This window comes from Xenopus tropicalis, chromosome 5, assembly GCF_000004195.4.
Source record: "Xenopus tropicalis strain Nigerian chromosome 5, UCB_Xtro_10.0, whole genome shotgun sequence".
Classification (NCBI taxonomy): Eukaryota; Metazoa; Chordata; class Amphibia; order Anura; family Pipidae; genus Xenopus; species Xenopus tropicalis.
This window is the reverse complement of record NC_030681.2, coordinates 81,625,326-81,646,336: the sequence shown is the minus strand read 5'-3', so window position 1 is coordinate 81,646,336 and position 21,011 is coordinate 81,625,326. Positions and strand designations below refer to the sequence as shown.

General features: G+C 37.8%; 1 protein-coding gene across 3 annotated transcripts in view; it reads right to left on the bottom strand.

Moving 5' to 3' along the window:
- sim1 (SIM bHLH transcription factor 1) overlaps nt 1-20,445 on the bottom strand; it is a 44,460-nt gene extending 24,015 nt beyond the window's left edge. Inside the window, exons 1-3 of one of the 3 annotated variants that reach the window (XM_004914545.4) lie at nt 20,313-20,445; nt 18,876-19,365; nt 129-211 (exon numbers count right to left, since the gene is read on the bottom strand). In XM_004914545.4, coding sequence (XP_004914602.1) covers nt 129-211; nt 18,876-19,050 — 258 coding nt within the window. In that variant the 5' untranslated portion in view covers nt 19,051-19,365; nt 20,313-20,445. Of the gene's footprint in view, nt 1-128; nt 212-4,572; nt 4,790-5,473; nt 5,568-18,875; nt 19,366-20,312 lie in introns of those variants that run through there. The other 2 variants (XM_002932141.5, XM_004914546.4) reach the window with 2 other exon arrangements.
- Between the last annotated feature and the right edge of the window lie 566 nt (nt 20,446-21,011).

Here is a 21,011-nt window from a genome sequence, read left to right as displayed (position 1 = left end):
TCTATTTCCATTTTCCAGCAGAAAGTGTCATTAAAAAAGGTAAAGGGTTAAAGATTACAAAGAGGGATAATTAAAAGTTCAAGGAAAGGTCTGAATCCTCAATCATTAATGAAAGGTTATAACTTTACCTGTAAAAGGTGGGATCCCAGTTCCCGGCCAACATTATCCAACGTGCTAGGCCTGCTAGTGTGCCCCCAGGCTTCACCAAGTCCTGTGCAGAGACACAAACAGAAAAGGGGGTAAGAAGGCTGCATCCAGACACACGGGCAGCAGGGTCATCTGGTTCATGCCTAAGGGACAAGCTTAAAGGAACAGTAACAACAAAAAATGAAAGTGTATACCCCCTCCCTGGTGAAAAATGAAACAAATCTAAAATGTATGCAATCTTCTAACTTAAAGTGGTAATACACAGTAAGATCTACTCACTTGGAAAGGTCGCCAAGCAAGTGGATCTTCTCCCAATAACAATAACAAGAGAAGTCATGAAAGCTAACATGATTTTCTACAGCATACTCTGAACGAAAACTTAGGAAGTACAGATTTAACAGGGCCATACACACAGACAGATAAAATCAAAGAACAGTTCCACTGGACGCATCCCGATTGTTTATAATATTATGGCCATAACAAGTGTGGCCTCGTATGCTATCCATCCATTCAGCATATGAGCTGATTAGTACCAAATTGGCCTATTTATGGCTGCCCAAATCTCAGTAAATTCTTAGAACAGACTTTTCAATGGCAGCCCTTCTAAAGCTGTTGCCCTCACAAACCTTCAAGTCTATATATATATATAGAAATACAACTCTGCTGACAAGCCCTCCATTGACTCCAGAGTCCAAAAGTTTGTGTGGAGGCAGCAATGTTGGTCAATGTGTGGTCAGTTTTAAGGTGTCACACACTAGATAACCTGACGTTTATAAAACCAGTTAGCCTGTGGCCGGAACAGACAGATACTGCGTGATTTGTTTTTGATTCCTGTTGTATGCCATACATACCCAAAGGTTTAAGTTTATGCCACACTGACCAATCAAATCTTAAGATCACTTGTTTGTCTAGTACAGTGATCCCCAACCAGTGACTTGTGAGCAACATGTTGCACACCCCCCCCCCCTCTGATGGGGATACTCCAAGCAGAGCCTACTGCAGGCTAGCAGTCCACATGGGGCTTCCAAATAGCCAACGCAGTCCTTATTTTGCATCCTTAAGGAACATTTTTAATTCTTGTGTGACTCACCAACACGTTATACCTTTATAAAAAAAAAAAAAAAGGTTGGGGTCCCTGGTCTAGTACCACAGAGAGCTCAAACAGGACAACTTTCATACAAATGTTAAGCCACTGAGCCTCTATACAAAATTATAATGCAGGGTCTTCCCTTTATCACCAACCATCAGTTTATTATTCTCACCTTCTACATCTGACATTATGAATCAGTCTTATCACACTACATTTTTAGTTTTATACCTGTGGTCACCTAACTGCTATTACCTCATTACCATGGGGACTCCCCGGGACCCTTGAGTCAATGGCAACTACAACCATTAGAGTTTTATGCCTGTTTTCCTGTCATACATAAAAATACTATGAGAAAGTTGATCTATTGGCACACAAATAAGACAAGGAAGGAAATATTTTTTATATAAGTTTAAGTAATAAAATAAATTCAAGAAATATAAAGCTAATATCTTCATAGCCTTATAAGCTCATTAAAATACAGGGTATAACAATTTTGTTTTATTTTAAAGTATTTTTAGATTATGCGGTTGACGATGGGGGTACCTATGCAAATGCAGATTTTGCCTAAAGTTGCAACCATATTGCAGCTAAGAAGTGGCCTGTGAAGCATTTAAAAAGCAAAATCTGAAGTATAATCTTGAGTTGCCAATTTTTTAATGTTCTGTGCTAAAAGTCAATCTCTGCAGCGGTATTTTTTATGCGTTTATCAGATGCAACATCCCCTCTCTGCAAAGTACTTGTTTGCTTTCCTTTGTTTATGTAAGCTTGTTTGGGTGTTAGCAGGGGATAAACCCTCTCTGTCCTATCTCTGGGTAAAACTGTTAGTATTAAATGATCCCAGAAATGTCACACATTTGTTCTGTACCCTAGCATGGTAGCACAGCGGTCAGTGGGTAGCCCTTGCAGCACTGGTGTCCTAAATTTGTATTTTCTCGCCATCTCTACATAGCTGAACTCCGGTTTTCTCCAACACTTTAACAGATACAGGCAGGTTACTTGACTCCTGGTAAAAGTGACCCTAAGTAATGTGATAAGGACCTTAGATAGTAAGCTCCACTGGTCCAGGGATTGTTGTACAATATATGTAAATTGCTGCATAAATATGTTGGTGCTACATTCTAGGATATAAATAAAAAAACAATTAAAGGTTGAATATACGAGCAATGGTCTCCCAAAGCCAACATGGTATCATCTTTCAAATCAGATTTTAATTTAGATGTTTGCTTCAAGGCCAGAATTTGATATAACCTTGTGCAAAGTGAATATATTTTCATTACTTATCCTTTTATGGACACATTTATCTGCTTCATATCTGTGTTTATACCATACAAGAAAAACACAGCACAAAAAAAAGACTGAACTCCCTGCTGTAGACTTTGTAACTACCTCTCTTTATACAGTCACTTACTATTGAAACATGGCTACGGTATATAGATATATGTCCATCCTTTCTGAATCCTTACTTCTATTGCTGTGGGTGAAGAATATTACAATACAATACACAAGAGCCCTGAATACCTGTTAACCTTATAAACAGTGCTTAGTGATATCACTTACAATCAGTGCTTAGTTGTAATTTATTTCACATGAATCCCTAAACCTTGTGTAATGTAATTAATAGTGTACCCCCTGTTGTAAAATATTAGATATTAAAGTCACATTGGAGCTCCATGACCTGTATAAAAGCACTTGTTCTTCTGCTCTGTGCTGTTGTATGGTTATAAACCTCCAAGGTGACTTATAATATCCTTTTATTTTACAACTTGGGGGTACATTATTACTCTCTTGTGTTTTCAGTCCTACATTTTACTTCAGAATATCTGCATCTAATAATATTTCCAGTTTGTGTTAAATTCCTTTCCTTTTGTTGCTAAACTAAATATAAAGTATTTTAGGATTTTGTCTTTAGGTGGCAGAAATTACAGAAGGCTGTCTTAAATAAATAAAATTGTTTCTATCCTGTCAGAGATTACCGTGTTATATGCTAAAACCTTGCATCAAAATGCTTAAAATTCAGAATGCTGTAAACTGAGAGAGGCCCAGAAATGCTAAGCATTGGAAAGAAGAGGGTATCCCAAGCCTATTGACCTGCATTTGGCCTGTCTCACAACGAGGCTTAGTCCACACAGATTCCCAATAGCGTTATGCAAACACTTTCCTTTTCATTGAGCCATCTGTCTTACACTTTGCTCCTCTATCTTAAGTCTTTTATTATCCCCGACTCTTTCACAGAACCTGCTCTTCTCTCTTTCATTTTCTTTCCCTATTAATCTTTTCTCCAGTCTGTCTGAATTGGACTATTTTGTCCAAACAATTACCGTATACGTTTATACACCCACTTCTGCCACCTCAGAATCATTTGGCGCGCAATTGCTTAGCTCAGAAATAGCCGGGCACATGGAGAACGTTTCTGGGAATTACTAGTGGGCAGCGACAGCCAGGTACCTTATGTAACATTAATAATAGCAATTCGACGTTCTTTAGGTACAAACCTCGTTCTCGTTTACCCTTTCTTACTCGGAAAGGGTAAACGAGAAGCAATATAATTAATAATTGACTTCATTTTACGTTGCGGGTCAACCATAGAGACAAACAATTCTACTGTGTTACTCCTTTTGCAAAAGGTCTAATGTTGCGTTTTCTAATTATCTAGTGTGTGTTATATGCAAAGAAATAACACCCAGCACACACACACTGGTAGCTGTAGAGTAGAACTCCGTTCTTACAGAGACAGTAGCCATTCTCATTGCATAGTTGTTTATTAAACTTAACTGAACGGTCTAATTGCCAAAACATTTGGGAGGAAATAAAAGACCAGCCTGCGGTTAATATATAACTTCCTCACATAACAGCTTAACTAGAGCTCTGGGACGGTTCCTACAACACAGATACCCTCACTCCGCTGTTGACGCTTTCCGTAACGAAGTATTAGCGCCATACCTTGATTCCTATATATGTCATGCCTATGTGTATATCTATCGTGTGAACACATAGCTACGAAGAGCAAAAATTGTACCTTTTGGCACCACTATGATTGTTGCACTTGACCTATCGCACCAAAGTGTGAGAGCCCTTTAATTAGGCTATTTAAGTTGAAAGGAAAGTCTCCACCCCATTCAATGGTATTCCATTGTATAACAGAGTCGGCTAAGCCCTTGTTCTATGTATGTGCCATGGAGAGGGAGACACGTGATCGTGCAGCAGCTGAGGCAGTGTATCTGCGCTTGTGAGAGCCATATGTCCCAGCTACACGGCATGTACACAACTGAGCTTTTTCATTCGCTGCGCGGCACAAACCCATTTCCATTTAAATACACCCCGACCTGCGGATTTACCTCAATGGACTCACTGCGCTCCCTCTGTAATTTCCTCAAAATGAGATTTCGATTTCTAAAACAAGAAACCAATTAGTAACCAAATGAGGCGGAGTAGATTCGCCCAAATTGCACTAATCCCAAAGGCAGCGTTCAGGCCAGTGGCGGGCGAGTGAATGCTGAGCAGGTTCCCACTGCTGCAACGGAAATTGATCAGCTACTTCAGTGCGACTTTGTCTCCCCCCTCCCCTACCCCATCCTACCCTACCCTACCCTCTAGCCCCTCAGTAAAGGCAATTTATTTACTGGCGCTATGGAAGCAAGAAACAGCAATCCTACATCAAATATGTGCTGAAATTGTGTGTATATGTACATACGTTTACATACACGTTTCTACATAAATAGCCGTTTTTAAAACAAATTCTGTCTTATTTGTATCCATTAGCAAACTAGCCACTCCAGAGGTAACTATTGTGTAATATATCAAATGTAACATATCAAACCAAAAGCCATACGATGTCGCCTTTATTCCAGAGCATAATCACAATTCGAACCTGTGTTGGGGCTAAATTGCATTTATAGGTGTGAGGTCCTTTCTCACAATAAAGATCGCCCTGGGAGTGATGTGTGCTAACCTCCCTGCTAGGGAACACCCCAGTCAATAAAGCCATATGCCTCTTACAGGATTACAATAAATTATAGGAGGAAGAAAAAAAACCTCTCAGCAGGGATATAATGCGATTATGCCGTGGCTACATGCCTTACAATTGGCAGCCAAAATGTTTGTAAAAATCCTTTCGGAAATAATATCCCAAGATCACACCAACTGCTTTTCTGTTTCCCTACGTATTGCGTCATCTTCGCAAACGATTAGCGCAAAAGGCTATTTTAATTAATTGTGAATGTTCCGTATGTTACATACCGGCACCTCTCTGCTTGCCCCTGCCCCTCATTTATCATGCAGTCTTTACATCTGATCAGAACTCAGCGCTAAGGCGAATAAGTACAGACAGAGCGCTGTCCAGCAATCTCTCCGCAGATCAGGGGCTTATTTATACGGCTACTCATCATAGCGGCTCAATCTACTGCTCTTTCCTCAGGAACAATAGGACTGTTCGCCAGTAGTGTATGAATCCTATTCTGGGCTGTTTGTCTAATTATACTATAATAATTGCTTGTTCAGGGGAAAGCAATAGATGCAAAGGAGATTACTATGCACTTAATCTGCGGGGGGAAAAAATCAGAGCAGTAACTCTCACTCTCTCGCCTCTACTACCCCCCACTGATCATATTACAATTCAGCAAAGGTTTTAATTTCTTTTCTTTCGTCTTTTCTATGTACGTGTCCTGCACTTTTATCCGACTTATCATGGAGCAGTCGGAGCTGTGCAAACACACCACAGCGCGGATTCTGTTTTGGTTTAGGTGGAGTTTAGCGGATTGGAAACACGTTTTATTCCTATGTAGAAAAACAATATATTTAATTAAACTGGCTACAGTTGAATCCATACACAGCAATTTCGTACAAAGTAGCAAACTAATAGGCCTTCAGACAGCTCACAAATACCTACATTTCCATTCCTAAGATGCATATTTATAAAGCTGTTCTAATGTCATGATCAGCCATGTAACATCAGGCATATTTCAATTTAAAAAGCCATGTAATAAATTTGACATTACTGTGTAAAATTATGGTGTTTAAAAAGGGATAATATGTTGAAAAATGTTACATAATTGCCAGAGTTGGAAAACACACCTTTGTAATTATGCTACTTTTATTTTATTTGTTTGTAATGGATTATTTCTTTGAAAAGCATTGCAAAGCATTGCTTACAAGCAGTGGTGCTTTCTATTTACACCATTTATTTCACTCCAAATTTTCCACCTTTCTCGAGTGTAAAATATATTTTAAGCCTGTATGAATATCACCAAAAGAGATAATGTTAATTTGCAGAGGTGCTGCTGGTGTTATGGCTTTGTTGTTACTTTTTTACTGTTTTTTTTTTTGCATAGATTGTATTTTAACTTTATTTTTAAGCCCTTTCATCAACATAATCATCATCATTATTTATTTATATAGCACAAAAATATATCACACAGCCTTTGCCTCTTGTACCAGCTGTATCAGTTGTTTTTTTGTATGTTCAATGTATTGAATATATTGTACAGTGCTGCTGAATATGTTGGCGCTTTACACATACCTGTTAATAATAACTGCTTAGTAAGTATGCAGGTGTTCTCAGAAATGTACAGATTTACTGAGCTAGGGGATACAGAGAGGAGGGTTAACACTTTTCTGACCCTTGTCGACCCCCTTTCTCTTGTTTTCTTTTCTCTGTAATGTCACTTATGCTTTGTTTGCACAAGCAGTTTAGGGCTCAGACTTTGTTGGATTGAAAAGGATCTAAGCAATAATAAATCAGATAGGGGAAAAAAAACAGTTTACAGTGTATGTGATGCTTAGTCTCTCTTCTGTGCAGTGTTGCAGGTACACCCTCCCCCATGGGACCTAGGTTACATGTGTATTTTTGTTAGATATCAAATGAGATTAAAATCATGAACAGCAAAAAAGGGGTTTGTTTACATAAACATATTAAACAGATAGATCAATAGATAAATAGGTGGATAAAAAGATGAATAAAGAGAAAAAAATGAATCATGCAAGTAGAATTGTCAGTAGATACATTTAGGTTGATATGGAATATATTATGGGAACATATAAATAAAGATAGATGATGAGTGACAGATAGATAGATAGATAGATAGATAATATATAACTGAAAGATGGATATATGAAACAATTAGAGACAAATGATGGAGGTAGATAACTGAAAGATGAATTGGTATATAACTGATTAATAGACAGACTGATAGATATTTAGACAATTGAAAAGTGGATAGATATAGATTCAATACTTTTAATACAATTAATACAATCAAATAGTATTATCAGCAGATATATTGACAGGTTGATAGATTATGTGACAGGCATATAGAGATGTATAAGTAGATATAGCTAGATGGATAGCTGGTAGCTATGATATAGATAAATAGATTGATAGATTAATAGAGAGAGAGAAAGATGATAGATAGGGGTGGTTCTGTATGTTAGATAGACTAATGTCCACAATACTATGTAAGTCTAGTATATATATGTCTCATTCTAGCAGTTGAGTAGATTAGCAGTTGCAAGTTAATGGAAAGCCTGCAGAAAATAACTTGCTTTTACCCACCGGAACTAGTAACAAAAGGAGAAAGTCTGAATACAATGTAAACATTTTTCTTAATGCTATTTTAAATGCTTTCTACAAGACAGAAATTAATATATTTTGGCAACGTTAGTGCATAAAATTGCAGCTGCAGAGTTTCGAAATCTGACACTCAATGTTCACTAGAACCCCAAGCTTGACACTCCTCTCCCAAACCAGAAATACTACTTGAGCAGCATGTTCACAGTCTTATATATCTGGTCTAATACACGGTGGATCTGCAGTTATAACAAAAACATGATTCTATAGCTGAAACAAGTGCCTAGTGTAGAGGATAAATTCTGCCTTACTGGAAAGGATATTATATGGTTAATAAGGTACCCTATTTGTAAAATATAAGGATAATTTAGGTCACAGAGGAGTTTCATAACCATAAAAAGGCATGAGGCCAAAGGTTTTTATACAGATCATGTGAGATGATGCTTGAAGCTCATAAGGCGCCCTGTATGCTAATGAGCAACTTCGATATTTGATTATTCAACCTCTCTCTTTTTTTTAATTTGCAAACATTTTTACCCATAATCTACTTGCAACTGGCAATCTCTGAACTGTCATCACTGTATGGATCTGTGTATGGATCTTCTGTTTATCTATATTTGTCTTTTAGGCCTAATAAAATAATATTTATCTTTTATTAGACAGTAGAAGTGCCTGAAAAACTAAAAATGAAAAACTACAGTTGGTAAAGAGCCATTAATGATTATCAATAAGTTGGCAGTTGGTTCATACTGAATCTTCCCTGATTGTGCATTTTGGATCAAGCTGTGAAATGGATCAGAGCCCATTTTAACATTTGTTTGCAATATAAATATATAGATTTGTCTAAAAATTTTGAAACTGGGAAAAATATTTTAAAAAGCCCTCTGTAACCCTGATAAAATTATTATTTATTTACAAAGTACTGTGTGTCTTTATGCAGCTTTATCATACATGCCAACCCACACAGATTCTTGGGAGTTCTTGTGTCTCACCTTACCCAGTCACCTGCAGTAACAGCTCAGTCTCCTGCTTCTGTAATTTGCACCCAACTTAAAGCTTAACCTCACCATTGTAATCATAAAAAAAGAAAAAAAAAAAACTAAATTCCTTAGAAAATGGCAATGTTGGGCAGAGCAGGGAGTGTGATTCGGGGTTAGTCAGGGGCATAAAAAGGACATAATAGGGGATGCATTTTAAATTAAAAATTGCATTACATAGTGCAGGCAGAAAACTAAGATGTAGAACTGCAAAGTAATACCGGATAAAGAAAGTCTGAAAAACAGCAATAGGCTTTTTTTCAGCCAGCTGGAGGTAAAACAATGAATACAAGAGTTTGATTGGTTACCATGGGTTACTGCAAATGGGCAAATTTGGCCCATGGTGCTGAAAATTAACCCCACCGTTTCTAATGTTTCAGATGTTTCTAATGTGATTTTCTCTGATTTATTATGCATAGCTGCAGAAAATATTGGTGCTTTCTAAATACATATTAATAATTAAGCACTAGCTATAGTGAACATCAGCAGTGACATCAGGAAAGGCTTGGTTCCACTCCAGGTTATCATGGTGCATTGTCTGATAAACATGGTCTGATGACCAGAGGCTGGCATACTACAATAGTCCATAATTCCTTGAGTGATAATAGGTGCCAAAAGTGCCTTTTGACAATAGAGAAACACTGCACAGTAATTATGTTCGAGGCTCAATGACCTCAGCCTCACGTCATGTCAAAATGACAGTCCATAGCAGGAAGACTTGTGCAAGAGAACGCTTCTGACCATACACAAGCAAATTTAAATTGGAAATTCGGGTCATTTAGACCAATTTGGCATCTTATCTGCCCTGTCTGACTAATATGTAGGCAGATGTTAATTGGGCAGGCTTAATTTCCCTGTGGGGTTATTGATGCAGTCCTTACTCCAATGGCTCCTATTCCCATCATTGCAATTGAATAGTTGACCTAGGGCCAAACTATCAAATTAGCCCAATATCACCCACCTTAGGTGGGCATATGAGGAGAAAGTTTCGCTCATTTTGGCCTAGGGCCAAAAGTTAGAATTAGCTCGATATCACCCATCTTAGGTGGCCAAATTGGGGAAAAGATCTGCTCGTTTGGTGACCACACCAAACAAGCAAATCTTATGGTGTATGGCCACCTTACTTAATTACAATTTTTGTTGGCTTTATATACACCTATATACGTCTATTGTACAGCACTGCAATATATGTTGCCAATTTAGAAATAAATGTTAATAATAATTTGCTCTATATTGTGTGCAGAAAATACTATAACACATTATTGTACTAGTGAGAAAATAAACTAATAATACATGTATGTGTACCGAATTACTTAAACAATTGATGCGATCGCAATAATATTTTTGTTTATTTACTACCCATTGTTCTGTGCATTTCCTGCTGGGTCAGGCCCAATTACATCACAGCCTGTTGGAAGCAAGTGCAACAGAAAATAGATTATTTGTTCCAGACTATACATTTCAGAAATTATTTGCTCATAAGATTGGTTTCATTGTAGAGCGGATATAATTGAAAACAATAAACTACATCAGTCATCATTACAGTAGGATGGTGGTTTGTCCTTTATTTTGTTTATTTCATTATACATTGTACATCATATACATCCAAAGTCCAACATACAGTCACTACAGCAATATCCCTTCCTTATTTTGCCAATACATCTATTTAAGTCAGCTAATTGTTTCAGTCTGGTTTGTTGTAACGAAACAAAGTTGGCTTCACTAGCGCCAATGAGATAGGTCAAACAGGCAACAGCAACCACGCTATTTCCTACTTTCAGACAATAGCAGTTCTTTGTTACTAATGTTTTCCTTGATGAAGGTAATAGAATATTCCTGTTTGTTTGTTTCTGCCGTTCTGTTCATCTACTAGAAACATTAAGAATTAATGTGCAATAGGGTATTATTCCTGTAAAGCATCTCCAATTTTCAGAACGGTTATACTGGTTCTCTTTGTCTTGCACTATATCTTTGTTGCCTATTCTCTTCTTCCCCAATTTTTTTTTCTTATTTAAAAGATGTCAATTTTACTGGTCTGTATGGGGGTGTGTTGTAATAACTAAGGTGGTTATTGAAAAGTTGAAAAAGCCAAGCATTGAAGCAACAGGGCCACCCCCTTATTTGAGCTGGCCACACAATGACTAATACTGCCTGCCAACTCTAGACCAAACAGGAGGTTTATTAGCCCATAATGTAGGGCAAAAACAACAGCCACTTGACCCTTATCCTGTGTAAGCTTGATATTTATCGGGCTGGTTCGAAAATCCTGTCAGGGAAGAACCTCATCACCAGACCAGATCGGGCAAAGTTCTACTCAAATGGCAACCTTGCGAAATAAGTTGTCCAAAGAGCTTATTGAAATATTGTTCATGGTCTTTATAGAGATACACCATAAATCTCAAATCTAACACAAGTTGTGCCTTTTTGGGCTGTTTCTCCTGCCCACAATTAACATGCTGCTACCCATTGATATTAATTTGAACCACCTGAAACTGCAAGCACAGGCAGTTATAAGCCATAAAGTTCAAGAAACCCTTGTATCAGTGGTGTCAAGCAGTTTCCATTACAGCCTATGAGAGACAGTCTATGATGAGACTAGCCTTAAAGATCCTGAAGACCTGAAAAAGATCTCTAGAATCTTAACTGAGCTTTTACTACAAAAGAAGCTAGAAAAGCTTAACCCATGACAGGTCTTACAGTCATAAAAAAAATGTAAACAACTAAATCAAACTGACAAGAAATTCTAAAAACTGGTCTTATTAATGCTTGTGGTGGTACTAATGATGCTTATTCAAGAATGTATAAGAATATGGCTGGATGTTATTTCCATTGTCAGGTAGAAACCACTTTTACTATATGAACATCTAGAATTAGCTTAACATAAAAAACCATCAGATTTTATAATAATGGCATACAGCCTATAATGGGAACAACAAGAGCTAAATAGCCAGGGCCTTTTACAGAGTGTGGTCGTGCGAAATATGTGAAAGTCAAAGAAAACACCACTGATTCACCACTTGGTTGTTCAGATATGGCAGCAATATCTGTGATTTTCAGAGTAACAATGACTATTAATAGCTACATTTAAACCTCACTGACTAGGGGCCTAGTGGAGTAATGTTTGGGGTATGTAGGAAATGCTGTTAAGCATGTTTTCCCTACATGTGCTATGCTGTCTTTGAGCCAGGGATTGAATAAGGATGGTGGGAGTGGCTGGTCAGCAAAGAAAGAGGATCTTGATAATAACCTACAAGACAGTAGACGGTAGTTTAGTTTTGTTAACTTAAAGGGACAGTAACACCAAAAAATGAAAGTGTATAAAAGTAATTACTATATAATGTAATGCTGCTCTGTACTGGTACAACTGGTGTGTTTTCCTTAGAAAGACTACTATAGTTTATATAAATAAAGCTTCTGTGTAGCCATGGGGGCAGCCATTTACAGGAAAAAAGGCACAGGTTACTTAGTAGATAACAGATAAAACCCCATTATATTCTACAAAGCTTATCTGTTATCTGCTATGTGCCTGTGCCTTTTCTCCTTTTTCCCAACTTCAATGGCTGCCCCCATGTTGACATAGCAGCTCATTTATATAAACTATAGTAGCGTTTCTGTTGCAAACTTACCAGTTTTACCAGCACAGGGCAATTGTACATTACATTTTAATTACTTTAAAACACTTTCATTTTTTGGTGTTACTGTTCCTTTAACTTTGTTTAAAACATGAGTTAAAAATTTTATCGCATCTAATTTTTCGCGTCTTAACGCCCGATTCACTAAAAGTATATTTGTGTTAATTTAGACACGGTGCTGTTTGCGTTATTTAAGTCGCAAAGACTATTTTCGTGCGGTATTCAACGCAACGCACGCTAATTAACGCAGCGCACTACTTGTCATGTGCGCTACTTATTGCGCGCACGCCATATTAGCCATACACACCATTATGTTCGTAAAACTATTTTTTTTGAAAATGACCATTTCCCTGCAAACTGGAGGCTGCATCACTCTAGGGCCAACACATACTTGAATAAATCACACTGCAAAGTCCATATTGTGTTGCCAAAAGCTCATGAACTGTACTTTTCTATAATATTTTCGTACAGACTAATGCGATATTTAGCGCGTCTGTTTGTGAATCATGCGTTCGTATTATTTCTGCACGAGAATTAACGCAATGTGTTTACATTTCCACATGTGGTTGCGCGCTATTTAACACACGCGATATGTGACTTAACGCATGTGATAATACTTTTGCGAATCGTGCTTTTTTTTGCGTCAATTTTAACACAAAAAAGCATGCGACATGCAACTAATATTGTGAATAATTCTCAGGACTCTAGGAGCATGATCACTTTTTTAGATATAGAGCTCTGTATCTGTTTATTTAATATACTGCCTATCATATGGTTGTAACTGTTGTTCTTTTAATAAAAATAAAAATTCTATAAAAAAAAAAAAAAGGGAGGATATTCTGTACAAAAAATATAAATACATCTCTTAAATGTAACTGTAGCACACATACAGGAAATGTTGGAAAGTTAGATAATTCTTTCTGTCCCAGTTGGATGGTGCTGTTATACAGGAGGCTAGAGAGAACTGTGCAGCTTACGCTTTCAGCAACGCAAACAAACCAATCAGTGATTAGCTTTGTTCAATTAAAGCAGATATCGAGATTAGTTTCCAAGGTTTGCCACATTAATTCAAATGTGTCTAGTTAAAAATAAGCCCATCTTTTATTTTGTCACTTTAAATGTCTCTTGCTTTGTATAAGACTCAAGGTCAAATGCCACCAATGCTGCAAAAGCCTAGGAAGCTTTCTCACAAAGCCTCATGTAATAAGGTGGCCATACACTGTAAGATCCGCTCATTTGGCGAGGTTGCTAAGCAAGCAGATCTTCTCCCAATATACCCATGTATGGGCAGGCGATATCAGGCTAATTTGATCATTTGGCCCAAGGTGGACATAGGTGCTGTTGGTACAGGGACTAATTCAACGTGCCAATGCGGTCCCCAGTCCGATGGAAAAACCTAGCCAATCGAGATCTAGACAGTTTTAGGCCAGATGCCAGGGAGGCCTATCGTTAGTGCCATACACACGTAGATAAGCTATAGAATCAGTCTAAATGACCGATATCGGCAGCTAAAATCGGCCGCCTTTAAACTACAACTGTCTTAACAACAACTTCCAGACCCTCCTGGAAAAAAAGGCTGGAGCCCCTGACAAAAAGACTACAATAAAGCAGGTATGTTATAATGTTATATTACACTATTTGGTTAAATACACCATATAGGGACCATTTAGGATATGAGGAAATGGTTTAGCCATAACCTGTGTGTGGTAGGATTAGCTCACTCATAAAGCAAAATAATTACCTGGAACTTCCAATTCAGCTGCCTGCCAGCAGTATGTAGAAAATCCAATTGGACAGAGGTTTGAAGCATGCGAACATCACATATTTCTATATATCTAAAGATTATAAATATAGCAGATCTTCCATTATGGTGCCTTTATGGGGTAATGTAATAAAAGTTGGAAAATTTGTTATTGACACCTATAGCAACCAATCAGCAGATAGTATTTACTGGTCATCTGTTTAACAGCAAACATCTTATTGGTGGGGAGGAGGGGAGGGGAAGAACCTTTCACTCTTAGTTCCTTCTTGCTTTAGACTGTCAATATTATTTATGCCCTTTAATGCACAGTGTCCTAGTTGAAAACTGCATATCAGACAGTGTGTGGTGTGTGTCCCCTTTATCAAGTGTTGTTGTTGGTTGTTAATGTATACATATCCCTGATGTAATGACACTATATTATAGTGACCAAGATGTTGTACTTTTAAATGGGTTACTAGTTCAATTTTGACATTATGAAAAGACTTCTTAAGTGCAGTACTTCTTATAATTGAGGAAGTGACATGGCAGTCATAAAAACAGATGTTAATTCACAATTGTAAACACTAAACATGCAGTGATTTTTACAGATGTTTAGTGAATATGGGCTGGAGAGGAGCAAAGGTTAATTAATATAAATACTATACATTTATATTATAGATAGATATGATTGATAGATGATGATAGATAGATAGATAGATAGATAGATGATAGATAGATAGATAGATAGATAGATAGATGATAGATAGATAGATAGATAGATAGATAGATAGATAGATAGACAGATAGATAGATGATAGATAGATATGATAGCTAGATAGTCAGATGAAGTGACAGACCTTGTGTTCCGATGTAACTATAGGTTTGTTTCCATGAAATCACCAGTGAATATAATCAAAAGGAAAATGAAATCTAGTTGACACAATTCTTTTTGGTAGAAGAACATTTTTAGTGCAAACACAAGAACAAATTAGCCCTGAATTCTCACTAGCCACATATGATTACTGTCATGTTTACAGGCTACTAACCCATGGGGAAATGATCTTCTTTCATTGTCTTGTTACACATGTTACAAATTCCCATGTTGATGCCTACTAGCAGTCAGTCAGAGACAGTCTGTGCTTCCCGGGCTGCACTTGCAAGCATGACGTCATAGATTGCGTAAGCATTCAATCCACCTGAAATTCCCTCATGCTGAAAAAATATTGGGTCTCCTATACATAGACGTTGGAATTTAAGCAATAAGTTTAAATATGGCGTCTAATTGTCTACTGATCTACCACTCTGTTATGGCAGGGTAGAACAGGACAAACATCGAATGCAACTGTAAAAAAGCAGGTGGTTCTTTGTATCTATAATATGTTAGGACTGAGTAGCACCTACTAAGTGAAGTAAATGGTGGGCGAAAATCCGATTAACCAGTAGCTGCGAATCACTTACAATAAATAATCAAGAGCTGCTAATTATCTGGTGGGGACGTTACAGAGATCTATTCATGTAATTAGTATGGCCTTTTCTAAGTAGTCAATTAATCCAGTAAAGGGAGTTGCCAGAGCTATTGCCTCGGAACTGAAGGTGAGCACAAAATAAATGTACTGGGCATCTATGTGCTGGGGATTCCTAGAGATTCCCAAGTGATTCTGAAGAGTACTTCTAATGTGCAACTAGCTAGTTTCGTTCAGTTTCCGTGCATACTCGTCTTAATTCAAACGGTATCTATTACAGATATAAAATAAATGCGTTTCTTCAAAAATTACATTTACGAAAAAAACCCCTTTTTTAAGGCCGTCTTTCATTTTCTGATGATTTCAAATACTGCAGAAGAATGTTGGGAAATACTTGTACAAGTAAACAGACACTTAAGAGCCAAATAGTAGAGAAGCACTCACTAGAGCTTACATTAAACCCGAATTCTTCAGGAATAAACAATACTCAAATATTATGGATCGTTTATTTATGAAGATTCCACGTTTAGATTTTAGGTAACTTTATAAAAAATATGTCACATCTGTAGTACCCTATATAATTTGCGACAGTGCGCTACTTTGAGCTTTCAAGCTAACAAGCAAAGCGCAGTCTCTTTTCCGTTTAAGTATCTGTATATGCTTTTTTCTATATTTTAACGTACCTGTTGCAAAAAAGGATTTCTGAATTTCCTTAAAAGTTAAAGCCCGGAAACCCCTGATTAACTCACTAGTAGGACTTTAAATAGTTACACTCGCTGTTGCAGCATATAACGCCAAAAGGGCGAATTCGGGTTACATTTTATGGAGGTCGGCAACACCTACAAGCTATAAATTTTATTTACAACAAATTAAATCAAGGTAAATATACATTACACATTTTTATCCGATATCAACTCCGTGGCACATAAATCTGAGAAGTTTAGTTCTGCACATTAAATTTTAAACCTACATCAAAAAATGCAGGATTAACACTCAAAAGGGGCGCAAACACCTGGAACAGAAAGGGACTGAATTGAGGCGGGTCACTTCTATACGAAAATAAACATTGTAACCCAACACTAATTCACTTGTTTCGTGTAAAGAACAAGGGAGCCAACCACAGTGCGAGACCCGCATTCAATATTGGTGTGTCTATCTATCTACATTGCATTTTTATTTCCACCGTATTTATTTTTATATAAATAGGTTCGTATTTCCCGGGGTATTTGATATTTTTCATATTTAAGGTTATTAACATAATGAAAAAAAACAGTCCTGTGTGTTATCTTATATACTAAATTAAACAAATTTCGTTTCCATATCACAAGAAAATCACACAAGAAGTATCTACTGTTTTTATTTAATTAGATTGTATTTGTTAATAATGCTACAAAATATATTTGTAATTTGCAGTTAAAGCGACTAATAAATGCTAATAAGTTATTTTTACCACAGACAATTACAGCTACCATGGACATGTAAAAGAAAAGGTATTTCTTAATAAATATGGTGTTCATTTCCTAATCATATGGAACCTTGAAGTTACCTTACAATTTTGTATAATGGTCAAGTAATCTTAGATCGAATGTGAATTAAATATTTATTAAAAAAAGAACCGTTAACATATCTAGTTCACACCCTAAGTAAAAATTAAACTCGGTGTGGACATGCTATTTTTCCGGCTGTGATTTATCCAGGCGGAATTTAATCGCCAGAGTGTCTAAATACAGATAATACTTGATACACAAAAAACGATTTCACAATATTGTTACAGTGCTACAGTTTGCATTGTGTTGTATTGGGTAAAATAATTAAACTGTATTTTCTATAGCTTACCTAGAATTATGTATTTTGGATTAAAGAGGTTTTTAAGAAAAATTAATTGATGAACATGAATACTTTTTTCTTATAAAATATAAATATTAATACAATATGTACAATTGCAACTTCTCAGACTTTGAATTGTGTATATGAAACTGTGTGAATATGGAATTGTGATGAGGGAAAGTGTAATAGGTGTATATGAGTGTTAGAGGTAATGCTTCCTTGTACCCCAACCCCCCCTCCCCACAATGGGTAGTTTCAGTATAAGGCATGTTGAGGTGTTGGCACCAGGTTGGTATAAGAAGCAGCCTAGCCCTAGCAGATAAAGCACCTTACTGTACGATGGCTGCTCTTGGAATATGAGCGTGTTTGTTGGCTTGCAGGATCTGTGCCATTCAGTTCCCAGGTGCACTCAGTCATTCTTCCTCCCACCTAGGCCCAGTTAGTGGCTCCCCTCATTACTCCCAGCCTTCCCAGCAGCACCATATGCTTCCCCTGATCAAGCAGCAGCTACATAGGCACCGATAATTGACGAGAGCTGCTGGAAATCACGCAGACAGGCAGCCTACTGAGACTGGGAGAGTTGGCAAATCATTGCTAATAATCCTTTTAGGAGCATCGCTGTCTTTGCCGTTTCCAATAGCTTTATTTTTATCAACTAAGCACTGACAGGATGAAGAACAACCCAGATCCCTCATGTTATCCCCTGAATTGGTGTCCTAATCACCCACAAAGTCAGCACATCTTCCTTACTCAACCCACCAAGACTTCTGTCTGGGAAGTTTATATTGCCTTGCTCATTAAATCGCCGCTCTTTCTGGTTCCTGTCCGGGAGAAATTCCAAAGTGATATTAATCGACAGAAATTTGGATTCTTTGAGAAATCAAGCATTTTTCGTTGGGCTATAACAAAACATTTGTGATATAGTTCTGGTGTTTTGGTAATGCATTTTTAACAGCAGAACTTTGTAACAAATGTAATTTGTTAAATTTGTTTATGAAGACCGTGCACTTTTTAATACATATAATATATATATATCATGATTAAAAGCCTCAGGAAAATCCCCGAATCCTAAAATGTGTAGTGTGGACAATAGAGGATGTGCAAGGCTCTTCAATAAGACTCAGATGAAGGCAGCTACAGTTTGTTTGTACAAAGAGGGTGGTGTTTGTTTAAGCAAAATCTTGGCGATCCAGACAAAGGCATTGGGGGGCTGTACCCCTAACAGTGATCCGGGGAGCTTACAGTGTGTGGGGTGAGTGTGTGGGACAAAGGTTTAATTCTTAGTCAAGCTCAGAGGAATCTAGAGACATTTGCACAAGGTTTAACAAATCAGTTGTGGCTGAAAGGAAGGTAAACAAAGTGCAAAAAGGACCTACCTTCAGGAAAGACCACTCTCATCTTTAAATAGCTGGTAGTCAGGCGTATGATGGAGGCTTTGTCCAGCTGGGAGGTGATAGCAGAGGGCAAGGGTAATAATTTAGCCAGTTCATAAAATTCGCTGTTCTCCTTCTCCCGTCTAGTCCGGGCTGCATTTTTAGATTTTTCTTTCATGGCTTTTTGTTAATCCCTTGTTTTTCCAAACGGGAACCCACAGACTCATCAACAAATAAAAAACGATTTCAAAGCAGGATTTTTCTTCAGCTTGGCGTTATCGAAAATAGTAGAACCACTTCTTTAAGAGGTCGAGTAATACATATATGAGCATTAATTGTTTTCCAAAATAAATTGGTATCCATACATTGCTGCAAAAATGTGATCTTTGCACGATTTCCTGTCTCAGCAGGTCACAAAGTCCACTTGTGTCCGTCTCGCAGTGGCATAGTTACCCCTCAGTCAGACCCCCGGGCCTTATTGCAGCGGGGCTTCCTGGCAAAGAAACAAAGCCACAGTGCCAGGGAATTATTTGGGGGAGTTTGTCTCTATATGAATATGTTTGTATGATTTACAATTCACTCTTGATAGATAGACAGATATATGATAGGCAGATAGAGAGATAGATAGATAGATAGATAGATAGATAGATAGATAGATAGATAGATAGATAGACAGATATATGATAGGCAGATAGAGAGAGAGAGAGATGATAGATAGATAGATAGATAGATAGATAGATAGATAGATAGATATATGATAGGCAGATAGAGAGATAGGTAGATAGACAGATATATGATAGGCAGATAGAGAGATAGATAGATAGATAATAGATAGATACACCAGTAGATAGATACACAGAAAGATATACATACACAGTGTATATTATACAATATGAATGTCTTTGTCATTCTATATAATTATAATTCAGTTTATTTTTTTTTAAAAAACTACCAAACATCAAATCAAGTCGCTTACCTGGTTATTAGTTGTTTGAAGTATTTAATTATTATAACATTTCGTTAAAGCCACTCACCTCTGACATACACACTCCTGGCTAATCCACAATAAAACAGTTTTAAGCAAACAAAAAAAAAAGATCTAGCTCACGAATTGAGCGACTGGAACTACTGCCACATTACTAAAGCCTTGTGTGCAGAAACCTGTTGTGCGACAGAAATATATCGCAGGCAGATTTTGAGTAGCACAGATATCTGCTCCTTTTTTACAGAGGAGAATTGAAGGAGAGACAGATTTGCAGATTTGGGGCCAACACACACCATATAACACCGAAGCTACAAGGTGCTGCTGTCTAATGCCAACATGCCAAGCAGGCCCAGGACATGAGAAGCCCAGTCCCCCCAGTAGCCCCGGGTCGGAGAGCATCACCCACTGCAGCCCCAGCTTATATGTGTGTAATTAAAGAATAAGGAGCCACTCACCTCTCCGAGTCCCTCCGGGTTGTACGGTGTCCCTGTAGGCACCAGGCAGGAGCGGGCGGCTGTTTGCTCACAGGGGCCAATTGTCCGCAGAGAGCGCCCATTAACTTCTCCTTCCAGCCTCACTCATTGCAACTTCATTCCCGCCCCTGCTCCCCCTTACCCTCCCTTACTGCCAGTCATTCGCCATGCTGAGCGCAATTGGGCAGCTCATGGCTCTCCACGCCCACCCATTGGCTGACCTGTTCCTGACTCAGGAACTGGCACTAGAATAATGCCCGAGGCAGCCGCCCCGCTCCCTGGGTGCTACACCTGAGCTGGAATATTTCCTGGGGGCGCGACAGTAGCTGCCAGAGATGGGGGGGGGGGGTGGCACTCAGTACAGGTGCCCAGGTAGGGGGGCAGCTAGTTCCACGCTTTACTGGCAGTTAGTTGGTACTGGGCTGGTTCGGTATTAAGTGGAAAATGGACACTGATAGTTCACACACAGTTCTCCTGCCCTACTGACACACTGATCCTGTCTGGCTCACACATTGGCAGACCTGGCATACAAATGGGTAATGGTATTAGATTCTATGAAAGAAAAGTCAGACAGAAGAAAGACTGTTAATTCTTTGTAAAAATTCATAAATTATTTGTATAAAATTAATATTTCACACACACAAGTCTACGGATTTCTCTTGCTCTTTCTATGTTTTTGTT